This window comes from Trachypithecus francoisi, unplaced genomic scaffold (assembly GCF_009764315.1).
Source record: "Trachypithecus francoisi isolate TF-2019V2 unplaced genomic scaffold, Tfra_2.0 Lachesis_group4, whole genome shotgun sequence".
NCBI lineage: Eukaryota > Metazoa > Chordata > Mammalia > Primates > Cercopithecidae > Trachypithecus > Trachypithecus francoisi.
This window is the reverse complement of record NW_022681469.1, coordinates 94,090,367-94,103,297: the sequence shown is the minus strand read 5'-3', so window position 1 is coordinate 94,103,297 and position 12,931 is coordinate 94,090,367. Positions and strand designations below refer to the sequence as shown.

General features: G+C 38.2%; 1 protein-coding gene across 2 annotated transcripts in view; it reads left to right on the top strand.

Annotated features, from left to right (window-relative positions):
• RAPGEF5 (Rap guanine nucleotide exchange factor 5) overlaps positions 1 to 12,931 on the top strand; it is a 241,612-nt gene that overhangs the window by 78,313 nt on the left and 150,368 nt on the right. For both annotated transcript variants that reach the window (XM_033192533.1, XM_033192532.1), the window contains exon 7: positions 11,037 to 11,085. In XM_033192533.1, the coding sequence (XP_033048424.1) occupies positions 11,037 to 11,085 (49 nt within the window). The remainder of the gene's footprint in view (positions 1 to 11,036; positions 11,086 to 12,931) is intronic.

Genomic DNA, 12,931 nt, shown 5'->3' with positions numbered 1-12,931 from the left:
TTAAACATTTTCCAGATTATGCACATTGTGTGATGTTGATGTGATGTAAAAAATCAGAAAAGTTATGAACGTCTTGATAATTAAGGTTAGCTCCATGCAGAAACTGGAATGCAGGCTTTGTCTAGATAAGGGAAAGAAAAGAACATTCTAGATAGATGGTAAGACTTGAGAGACATCTCGAGGTGAAAATGGAGGCAAATAAATGAGTTAATTTGAGATGAATTTGGGGCACTGGTTGGGACTTTGGGGTACAACAGGAGAAAGTTGTAAAGGGAAAGAGAGTTTGGTATAATCTAGTGAAGATTGTATAGCAAGTAAATCATGTTCCAGAGCTAGGCTGTATTAGCAAGTGACTTTAAGACCCTGGTGAGGTGTTGAGGCATAGTTTTTCAGGATCTGTGTCATTCTCTAATGGGTAAAATGGTCCCCCAAACATGAATACCCACTTGGTCCTGCACATATTACATTACAGGGCAAAAGGTGCTTTACAGATAAAATTAAGGCTACAGACCTAGATTGTCATGTGGTCTCTGTCTAATCATATGAGCTTTTAAAATAAAGGAGAGAACTTGCTTTTGTGGGAGTCAAAGCAATATGGCAGAAGGCAAGGTGAATGAAATTCTGAGCCTAAGAGGGTGTCATCGTGTCATTGCTGGCTCTAAGATGTAGGAGCCCATGTGCAAACACCAGAAAGAGGGCCCTAGGAGCTATGGGCAGCTTCCGGGTGACAACCAGCAAGGAAACAGATACCTCAGCCCTACAGACATTAAGAACTGGATTCTGTCAATGACCTGCATGAGCATGGAAGAACATGCTCCCCCAGAGCTTCCAGTAAGGAGTGCAGCCCAGCAGGTACTTTGCTTTGGGCCTTACAAGAGGCCTTGTGAGAAACAGAGAACCCAGTTGAGCCACTCTGTACCTGGACTTTTGACCTACACAAATATGAAATAATAAGTGGATATTAAGCAGTAAAATGGATGATGATTTGCTATGGAAGATATATTAAACTAATGCACATTTCTTGTTGAATACAAGAATTTGAATTTGGCTTTGAATTTAAATTTGAACCCATAATCTCCTGATTCATAACACAGCAGTTCTCTTTTGAATGTCGGAAGCTGCCAGGGCACAGCTACTTAAGTTGATTGATACCTATGATGTTTCAAAGTGAATTTTGAAATCTGAAGTCTGTCCTTCATACATTTATAAAGGCTTCAGAATTCTCTAGAAATCTGAAAGTTCATTTTTCAAGTAAAGTCTGAAAAAGCACTTTAAGCACTGTTTACAACTTTTCACTGAAATGCTTCAGCCTCTTTTATGCTTGTTGCAATGGGACTGGACTAGGTAGGTGAAATATAATAAATGGAGGAAATACTGATTGTGAAAGAGTTTATAATTTAGGTGGAAGAAGCAGCTTAAACATATGCAATATTAAATAAATTAAAGACTGGATATGTCCTTGCTTCTGTCATTCAGCTCAACTATATTCTAATTATGTGATGAGGATGATAATAGCTAACACTCAAATAGCACTTACTCTGTGTCAGATCAATTAGTCCCAATGATTTATACATGTTAATTCATCTAAATCTTACAACAATCCTATGAGGTAAAGGACTGTGACTCCACCCCACCATCAGGAAACTACAGCTTCTCTCAAGGTTGGCATAAAATAATTAGAGATTTCCTACTCTTGTTTTAGATTTTTGGATCTTGGGTTCTGAATCTTGTTCTTCCAGGAGGCTTCACTTGTTAGCAGCTTTTATGCGTAGAATTTCTAGTTAGAAACAGTCTTTACCAATCTGAGTTTATCCCAATATCAGTCTTTGTAATGTAACATCCCTACAAGGTTCTACAGGAATCTGTCCCTGCAAATGAGAGATTGCTACCATAGAAGATCCCTAGAATGTCTGGGACTTGACTGTTGATGTAGTTACATAATTGCTATAGTTTATAATCTTACCTCCAAAGGGTACAATGATTGGGAAAATATATGTATGGAATGGTGTGTAACATAGAATAAAAGACATAGTAAAAAGGCATGAGTTTAAAATTATGTTATGGCTTTGAAGATGCTTTATTACATAAACTGTATCATGAAAATTCACCTGAGAATCATTCATGAGCTTTTAATAGGTTGAATAATACACTGGGTCTGCCAGAAAACACTAAGAAAAGTAACTTGAGACATAAAAATTAAAATTTTAATGATGTAAACATAATGTTTTATTTCATTATTACAAAAAAAATAAAATGTCTAACAGACTTATTCTCTTAAAATACATTTTATATATGAATTTTTATTTATCAGGAAATTCATGTTGATCAGCAGTTAGGGCTTCAGAGAAATTACCAATCAGAGGTTTTAAGAGCAGCTTTGAAAACTGAAGACACAGATACACCTGCTCTTTTGAAAAGATGTTAGTGTCATTAGCTTGCCCTTCTCAAAGTTCTTATAAACATCTGTAGTTTCTCCTGTTGTTTGTACTATGAAATTCATGAGATTTCCACAACAAGAAATGGTTTCCCACAATTTTTTAAATCTATTCGTTCAGATTTGCACCACCTGTATCTCTGTCAGGTGGATTAGATGGCTGTAACATCACCAACTATTCAACTGCAGGCTGACAGATGTCACCAACCCCCAGGTGACATGAACAACTCCCACGGTCTCTACAGAGAACATGCTTGTTCTCTTTTGATAGTGGGGTGATTAGGAAATGAGATATTCTTAAAACAAATATTTAAACATTCCTTAGGGCACTTCTGATATATACCTTCCCATGGAAAGCATCTCCTATTGAATCTCACAAATTCAATAGACCATTTCCACTGTGGACAGTTCTGGGTATTTGAAAGTTCTTACAGTGAGCTAAAACATATCCTTTTGCAACTTCTCTCCATTGGTCTGAATTTCAGCCTCAGACTTTGAAACACTTGAAGTTAATGATCATGTTCCCCCTACACCTTCTCAGTAACAACTGTAAACATTTTACTTGTGTTTTTGATCACAAACACATATACCAGGAATGGTGCCAGGAGTCAGGGTCATAATGATGAATAAAAGAGTCCATTTCAGTGGGCTTATCAACTAGCTTTGGAGCCCTCCAGCTAAAGAGGAGATTTCATTAGAGTGTGATAAGTGCTATAATTGAAACAAGTATAGAGTGCTATTGGAGTATAAACAGGACTTCACACAGGAGAGGTGAGTGACACTCAGGAGAAGATGGTACCTAAGTTGGGATCTGAAGGGCAAGTAAATGACAGCCACACAGGTGGGGAGGTGGGAAGGCATTCCAGACAGAATATGTGAAAAGGCCTGGGGCAAAGAGAGAGCACAGTCCATCCAGGGAATTGCAAATGCCATATTTTAATAAGCTTGGAGCATGGATTTTGGAAGAAGGAATGGAGATAGAGATGATACTTAAGACCAGACCAGAAGAACACTATATATGCAGTATCAGACATTGAACTCTGTCATAGTGTCATGGAGAAATCTTTGAAGAGTTCTTTGGGAACAGATATAATATTATAAAATTTATATTTATTTATATTTTAGGGTCCTATTTATATTTTAGGATGATTTAGTCTGACTGAAGAGTAGAGAATGATGTGGGATGGAGAGAGAAAAATTAGAGACAGAGGCCTGAGTAGGAGACAGTGATGGGCTGAGCTAAATCAGGGATACCTTTCTTCCTGACTTGGGACTGTGGTGTCTGATGATGCCATTCATGGAGCAGATTTGTGGAGTGCAGCGGAAGTGGTAAAAAAGTGACTTCAGTCTGGGTTCAGTGGCTCACTCCTGTAATCCTAGCACTTCAGGGGGCTGAGGCAGGAGAATTGCTTGAGCCTAGGAATTTAAGACCAGTCTGGGCAACATAGCAATTTGTCATCTCTACAAATAATAAAAAAGTTAGCCAGGCATGGTGGTGTATGCCTGTCCTCTCAGCTACTCGGGAGACTGAGGCAGGAGAATCGCTTGAGCCCTGGTCATGGAGGCTGCGGTGAGCCATGATTGGACCACTGCCCTCCAGCCTGGGCGACAGAGTGAGACCCAGTCTCAAAAAAAGAAAAAGCGAACTCACCTTTGGAAATGTTGAGTTTGAGCCAATAAGTGGGACTTTCAGGTCCAGAAGGTAGATGGCTGTGGGGATCTAGGGCTGAGGAAATATGGACTGGAAATGCAAATATAATTGAAGTCATGTGAATAGAAAGAGAAGAAGGTCAAGAGGGTTGAGGATAAATCACTAAGGGATTTCAAAGTCTTTGTAAAAGACAGAGGAGAAGGGGAGCCTTTGGAGAAGAGAAGCAGTAGCCAGAGAGGAAGGAGAAAACCTGGAGCATGGGATATCATGAAATCCCAATGGTTAAGAGTGAGTAATAGTCAAATTGTGCAGAGAGGACAAGGTAAATGAGGGTGGCTGTGTTCGTCAAGTTGAGCTACAAGGAGGTAACTATCTTCTGGCCGTTCTCCTGTGGATACTGTGTACTCCTCATGGACCTTAACAAAACTGAATACAATCCAGATGTTGATCTTTCTGGAGTCCATTTTTTTGTGTGACCTGAATGTCATACCTCTAGCAATATTCCTAAAAACACTGTTATCCATTCTAAGTAATCCAACTCCCATTAACTCATAGTATGCTTATACTCAACTTTCAGATCTTTTTAATGTGAACCTCTATCACATTAGGTGTATGTGTAGCAGACTTAATAGACGTTTAAAATCTATGGAAGACTTTATTCCAGTTCATTTTGTTAGTTTCAGATCACTTCTACATATAGTAGTCTTTAAATGTCCAGCTATTATCTCAGTTATAATAAAGTTAATATGCATATTTGTTTGCATTAAACAAGTCTATTTAAGTGATTTAAAAGATACCCCGAAGTGCCTTGAAACAGATGAGTAAGGATAGATACATTTTATCATCATAGCATGCTTAACAAATACCTGTTTGATGTGACGACAGCAGTTATTGGGGAAATAACTATCTGTTAAATAAAGTATTTGGTGGAGAGCAGTAGTTTCTTGGCTGGGCATGGTGGCTCATGCCTGCAATCCCAGCACTTTGGGAGGCTGAGGTGGGCAGATCACTTGAGATCAGGGGTTCGAGACCAGCCTGGACAACATGGTGAAATTCCATCAGTACAAAAACATACAAACAAATTAGCTGGGCATGGTGGCAGGCGCGTGTAGTCCCAGCTACTCAGGAGGCTGAGGTGGGAGGATTGCTTGACCCCAGAAGGCAGAGGTTACGGTAAGCTGAGATTGTACCACTGTACTCCAGCCTGGGTGACAGAGCGAAACCTTGTCTCAAAAAAATAAGAAAATAAAAAATAAAAGTACAATTATTAAGCGTATTTATTTATTTTTTCTAGAATTTCTGAAGTCCATACTAGCTTAACATTGTATTATGGCTTAAAAGTTGTATATTTTTGGGAAGAAAACATGGAAGAATATTAGATTATGTTTCTTCTTACATTTAGTTTAGGAAATTGAGAAAAATGGGCTCTGTATTTTAAAAACATTTCTATCATGGCATCAAAATTTAAGTGTTTCTAAGATTAATAGATTTACTAAAAGCCTTTAGGGAATTTGTGAATTGACAATTCTATTAACAATTAATTTATAAGGACAAGTTATGGATTATAGTAGGGAAGGGTTGTGATAGGAAAAGCCTTTGGTAACTAAGACCTTTGCCAGTGTTCCTCTGTCCTCTCAAAATGACTTTCCTTGACTTTCTTTTTTTTTTTGAGATGGAGTCTTGCTCTGTTGCCCAGGCTGGAGTGCAATGGTGTGATCTTGCTCACTGCAACCTACGCCTCCTGGGTTCAAGTGATTCTCCTGCCTAGGCCTCCCAAGTAGTTGGGATTACAGATGCACGCACCATACCTGGCTAATTCTTTTGTATTTTTAGTAGAGACGGATTTCCCCTTGTTTGTCAGTCTGACCTCATTATCCACCTGCCTTGACCTCCCAAAGTGCTGGGATTACAGGCATGAGCCATCGCATCCAGCCCGACTTTCTTTGACTTTCCAATTGAGCTTCATACTTTGCTTTCAAGGGCCTCCTCTTCCAGGAAGCCTGCTCATGTCTTCTCAGTTAACCTCTCCCATGGAGAAACTATCACTCAGAGTTTGCATAAGTCTTAGCTTTGATGCAAAACAGGTCCAGGAGCCTTTGGATTTTAAGACTGAAGGCACTATTAAAGTGCCAGAGGAAAAAGAAGACAGAATACTGGACATAAGACTGACTCTGATTCTCACTGAATGTCAAGGCTATTTTGTGAACAGCCATGCTGGTTATCCAAGATAGAAAGCCAAAACATTTCAACATGTTTCTGACTCTAGTTTCTCATGGGTAACTAGGGGAGAGGGAAAACTTTGGGATATGTTTTATCAGTCCTTTAATCATCCTCTATTTAGACATTTACAAGGCCAAATATAACTGTCAGCTGCAAGTGTTTTGAATTGCATAGTTGTTTTATATTGAGTAAACTATATTTTAAATTAAACTTGAAGCTTCTTAAAAAGCCTCCTTGCAATTTTCTTTGTACTTGAATAAATCTTGTCTGTCGAACTGCTACTATAGTAAGTGAATCTTATTTGATTGGATTATAGCACAATTTTATATCTAAATACAGTAAAGGCCATGTTCTTTTACAAATGAATTAAATTAGAGGAGGACAAAGTACAGACTAAAAATTCTCAGTTGAAATGAAGATCGAAATATGGGGCCTTGGAGAAAGTAAGATACTTGTTGAATAGAGCAGTGATTTCTCACCCTGGATGCAATAGAATCACCTAGGAAGCTTGGAAATGACAACACACACTGATGCCTGGTTCCCTCCTGAGATTCTGATTTAGTTGAGACCCAAATATCAGTATTTTTTTTAAACCTCTCCAAATGATTCTAATGTGCAGTCAAGTTTGAGAACTGCTGAACTAGATGAAAACTCAAGCTATTTAAAGAAAGCTCTTCCTAGTAAGCAGACAAAAAGTAGTGACCAAATAGCAATTGGAAAAGAGGAAACATGAGAAAAAGACGAGGGAGGGAAACTTTAATGTAAAACTAGTAGAGATTTACAGTCCCTTACTCACAGTCCTACAATGGAAAAACTCTGAAAAACAAAAGTTCTTCATAACTAACTTGGTGGCAAAATCAAAAACTGAACGTATTTGGTGGCAAAACTCTAGGCTTTTTCGAGTTTTCCTTTATCCCATTTGGTTTGAATAGTAATGCATTTCATGGAAGAAATATTAATGTATCTGACTACAAGTTGCTGCCCCAGACCTCACTTAAGATACCTTTCTGAAATATATAAAATTTTGAATTCTGAAGGACATCTAGTCCCAGGGGGTTCTGGAAGGAGTTATGGATTATAGTAGGGAAGGGTTGTGATGGGAAAAGCCAAGCTAGTAATTTACTGTTTCTGTCCAATTAAGAACAATACATTTTTTTCTAATGACCTAGGCAGTGGTTTTGTATCCTCACTGAATAAAAACAATGGCCAGTATCAGAACATGGTTCTACATTTGGTATATTTCTCAAGCCTAACCTAACAGTGGCTCTATTTTGGGCATGGTGAGAGGAACTCAGGTTTGCCAACAACACAGTTAGATTACGGTAGAAAAATCATCATTGTCCTATAAAAGACTCTTCAGCATAAAAAATGACTCCAGAATCTAGAGATTTGAAACAACCTGTATTTATTATGTTAGTAGTGGTCTATCCCACAGATCTTGGCAGATGGATGAAATGAGTACTCAGACACAGGTAAGCGGTGTAAGAGCACCTAGGTGACTGCCTAGCTCTGGTGGCCAGAGAGTACCCCTGAGAAGCTGAAGCTGCTTTGCTTTTATTCAGTACAGGCGCAATGCCGAAAACCTGGAGCCAACACAACCTGTAGGTAATTAATATTCATTGTTCCCCTTTCAGGGAACATCAGGTGTACACAGATGATCAAAGCTCAGTTTCTGGTCAGCATAAGTAAACAAGCTTGTTTAAGATAAATTCCCCCACACTCCTTTGTACCTACTCCTTGCCCTCTGCCTCAGGGTTATAGAACAGCTGCCTTCACCTGTTCTCTGCCCCCGCCTCCCCCGGGCTGTGCAGAACCTTCCGACCTTTCAGAAGGTTTGTGTCCTTTCCCTGTAGTTTTTCCCACCACTCTGACCGATCCCCCACATGTTAGGAGTTTGGAAGCACCTTAGCTAGGTAGTTCCTGCTCAGAGTGTCTCAGGAGGTTGTGGTCAGAATGTCAGCCAGAGCCTCAGTTATTGGAAGGCTCAACTGGCACTGGAGTATGACATTTCTTTTCCAATGCCAACAGATCCCTTACTAGCACACGAAGAAAAGTGTAGTCCCTGTTTATGTAATTGCTCAGAGTTTAAAGTTTTCAATTCAGTTTCATGTAAACCTAATAATTATTTGCAAAGGCCAACTTTGAATCCTTCTAACATGTTCTGAAGACTTTTGCTGAGAATAGCTTGTGACAAGGACATGCCTTCTCTGAGTTTTCATTGTCCTCCCTTGGGAAGTTTTTTCTCTCCCCTGGGTCCTTTCTGTGTTTTCTCCTTCTGTCTTTGTATAAATAGGGTTGTCTCTTTAGCCACCTCTTGTGGGCTAATGAGTGAGTGTCAATTGCCCCGGATAATGTGAAGAAAAGGCAAACAGGTCTCTGCCTCGTTTGAGTTTCCAGCCAAAATATAGGCATTAGTCACACAACTTTAAATGATTAATTGATTGCTAGGTCATTTAAAAAAACAAAAAAGAACTGTGAATATGCTATAGCAACATAAAAGGGATCTTACCCAGTGTGTGCTCTGCTTGATCAGCACTTTTCCCTTTGTGTCTTGTAGGAAGACTAACCTATCTTTGGGTTTTGTTTTGTTTTGTTTTGTCAAAACCTTTTTCCCTCCTAGTGCAGAAACACGGAAGCTATCGTACATCCTACTTTGCATAAAATACTCGTATCCTCGCATGGCAGAGGTTCAGTGGATGTGGTGTAATACAGTACAGTAATCTCATTTATTTTATGTAAAAAAGCAGCCTAGGTTCTAAGTTGAACTGTGAAGTTCTTTGTGCCTTTCTCACTGCCCATCTGTCACCCTCCCAGTGCCCTGGAAATGCTCCATTTTTTGCTTGCTCATCTCATTCTTTCCTTTCTTTCTGTGTCAATTCTTTGAAAAGCTGAAGTGTTATACATTGGTGGGAATATAATCCTTTCCTTTTCTGAGCTGTTTCTATTTTGGGCATCATTTTCTAATTGGAAAAGGAAAAACAAAATCCCATAAAGGGATTTCAGGTGTGGAAAATTAAAAGAGGAAGCTGGAGATGACTGGTTTTGATCCTTTGTGAATAAATTAAGTGATCCACCTCGTGCGTCATTTTCCATCTTTGCCTTCTCCCTGTGTGTGTGCCACAGTGGGGTTTTCCCTGGGAGGTCATAGAATCTGGAAACCATTGACAAGACCCTTGTGAATGTTTATAATCTGCCTCTTTGTCCCAACTCCAAATGTTTGTGACACTGAATGAAGAAAATCCTAAAAAGAGCTGGTAATACTACAATAAACCTTACAAACAATTTAAAATATGTAAAATATGCAGTAATTGATATTTTTACTTTGATGCTTTTTAAATTTATTTGAGTACACATACCAGTACTTATAAAGGTTTTCTTGTGGTCATTCATCACTTCTGTCTGCCTCAGTACTCTTTTCCCGCTGAGTTCTTTAACTGTAAACTTTCCAACCGTGAGCATTTTCAGAGCTCAAACTCTTAAGGTTGGAGAAGAACTGATTGTCTTCTCACTGCTGTGTAATTTTCCTGAGAGAATCTTAAGGTGTCAAAGAATCAGCCTTCAAAGAATCAAGACTATGCATTTTTGAATAGCTTTCACATAGCCCATCAGGGAAAGCATGGCAATAAAGACAGTACATGGGACAAACTGCCTTCTGCAGGGGTGATAATGCCCTGGCCATTGACAAAGCAGTCCTCGGTGGAGTCTCAGGGTCTAGCGTATTGCTACGCTTGCCTTCCAGTAAATGAATGTAGATTACATTAATCTGAATAGCAAATCTGCAATTTAACCTTGAACTCCCTTGTTCTCCCTTTAAAGTGTCATTACTGCAATATATTCAGCTGCCTGATACCCCCATCCCTCGGAAAAAACCTGACCATCACCAGTTCCAAACACCTGAACACACAAACTTCTGAGCTTAAGAGATTGTGTCCTGAAGAGGAGAGATCTTCCTCTTTATGGAATTTTTATTGATACCTTCATGTTATCTTTGAAAATGACTGTGCTTATCTTTTTTGTCACTGTTTCGTGTTCTGCTTTGAAAATGTTTTCAAGGAAGGATTTAAGTGTTCAAAGTGGGAAAGATGAGAGTGAGATTAAATGCTAAAAACTTTGGACAAGTAAGTAGGGTTTAAGACATTTAGGATTTTAAAGGTCATCTAGTCTATTCCCATTTCACCTGCCCTATGCATTGATGACGCTTGCTTTTATGTGGCATATTATCCAAAATGATTGCTGTAAACCTGTCAGGCTTGCAGTGAACATTCATTATATTTGAGCAGAGGTCCAATTAAACCAGGATTACCTATATCAACTTTACTAGAATTTCTGTATAAACTAGCATCTTTGAGAGGTAAATGATATTTAATCTTTGTTATGGTATCATGTATATTTTAATAATTTAATTCATAATTGCATTATATCTGAATATTATATAGTTTTTTTAGGTACTTCCCATCATCACAGTGTAAATACCAGTGTTTTACAATGTATACATTCTGGCAACTGTCTAACTTTTTAAAAAGTAATTCAATATGATTCTTCTGAAAGTTCCTATGCAGAGGTTTTTTCCATGTACTAAAAACAAGCAAAAATCAAAAAAGTGCTGGCAGCAAACTTCAGTTTAATTGCAACAGCTCTGAATTTGGGCTGCATATCTAAAAACAAAGTACTGCTTTTGATGGCTACATTTTTCTTCTTCTAATTTGATTTTTCCCCCTAATATTTTATTAGGTGCAGAGAGAGCTAGCAGCTGTGATTGCTTTGAAAGCAAGGAAGTCTGGTAAGTTGTCTTTTGTGGGGCTGGAGGAAGATTCTAATTCTTTGGGGGTATTTCACATATCATCTGGTAGTGTGCAGTTGAGTGTATCTCAGGAAGTTGTGGTGTAGAATGCAAAGAATTATCCCCATTTGTTTTTAAAAATCATTTGTTCTACCATCAGAATAGCAGTTTTTTAAGATAAAGTGTCACTGCTTTGCTCTAATCTATTTTTGATTTCAAGAAAAAAATGAAATTTAAAGTTAAAAATATGTTTGTAGTCCATTGCAACCATATAAGGATCTAGGTACATGACCAAGTAAGCCAATCACCTTGTATTATGTACCTTAATGACAAAGGACAATGGATACTATAGAGGTGGTCTTTTTTATAAGGCTTTAAAAACTCAAAGTAGTTCCTTCTAAAAATAATTGAATTGCTTAATGACATTTCAAAGCAAACATTACTCCTAGGATTGAGTGATGGGCCTGATTCCTCCTACCTATAGGATATAATCTGTGGAAGTAACATGTGGAAAGGAAAGGGGGGCTTTCAAATACATTTTAAAGGAGAAAAAGAAATAGTCTGCTAGAATTCTATATGAAATGGAGACTCACTGAAGTAGAAAAATGCTCGCTTAGATGGGAGGAATGTCAGTAGGAGGCATCCTTTGCTGTTCCTCCCTTCAGAGGGAGGAGGTCAGTGCTGAATGGAATGAAAATCAGAAGGGAGGTACTTCTTGGATAATGTTAAACTAGACTAAAACGTTTCAGGCAGAAAGACTATGACAAAATAAACGTGATGACCAAACTTGAAGAAATAAAATGGAATGGAAATGTCTCAGGAACACAAACTGTACATTTTATATCTTTCTTTTTCCAGTTAGAAACGCTAAGAATTTGATTTTTTCTTAGTCACTATTTGAACCAAACAGACCTTAGTGTGAATTAGTTTATTACATTCATGTTACTTTCTTTGTTGGTTTGGCAGATGTTGAGGACATAGAGACTGGAAGCTATAAAGGTAATGGGGAGGAGGATGCAAGTAATAGCAATCTTGGGTATTGAAGAGAGGGCAGCATGAATAAGGCTTCCCAGTGAACAGCATTATTTATATTTGCAGAGGTGGAGGCCAAGATAGAGAAAGGACATCAATAAAGTTTGCAGGAGGGAAATGCAAATCAAAATCACATTGAGATTTCTCCTATCCCAGCTAGAATGGCTATTATCAAAAACACAAAAAATAATAGATGCTGGCAAGAATGTGGAAAAAGGGAAACTCTCATACACTGTTGGTAGGAATGTAAACTAGTACAGCCACTATGGGAAACAGTATGGAAGTTCTTCAAAAATGTAAAAATAGAACTACCATATGATTCAGCAATCCCATGGAAATGAGTATATCAAAGAGATACTTGCACTCCCGTATTTATTGCAGCACTATTCACAATAGGCAAGATGTGGAATCAAGTGAAGTATGTATCAACAGATAAATGGATAAAGAAAATGTGGCACATATGCTCAGTGAAATATTATTCAGCCATGAAAAAGAATAAAGCCTGTCATTTGTAGCGTCATGGATAAGCCTGGAGGACATTATGTTAAGTGAAATAAGCTAGGCACAGAAAGACAAATACTACATGTTTTCACTCATATGTGGCAGCAAGAAAAGTTGATCTCATTGAGATGGAGAGTAGAATGATGGTTGCTAGAGGCTGGCAAGGGTAAGAGGGATGAAGAGTTGGTTAATGGGTACAAAAATACAGTTAGAGGAGTAAATTCTCTACTGTTCAATAGCACAGTATCGTGGCTATAGTTATCAAAAATGTATTGTATATTGCAAAATAACTAGAAAAGAAGGTTTGAAATGT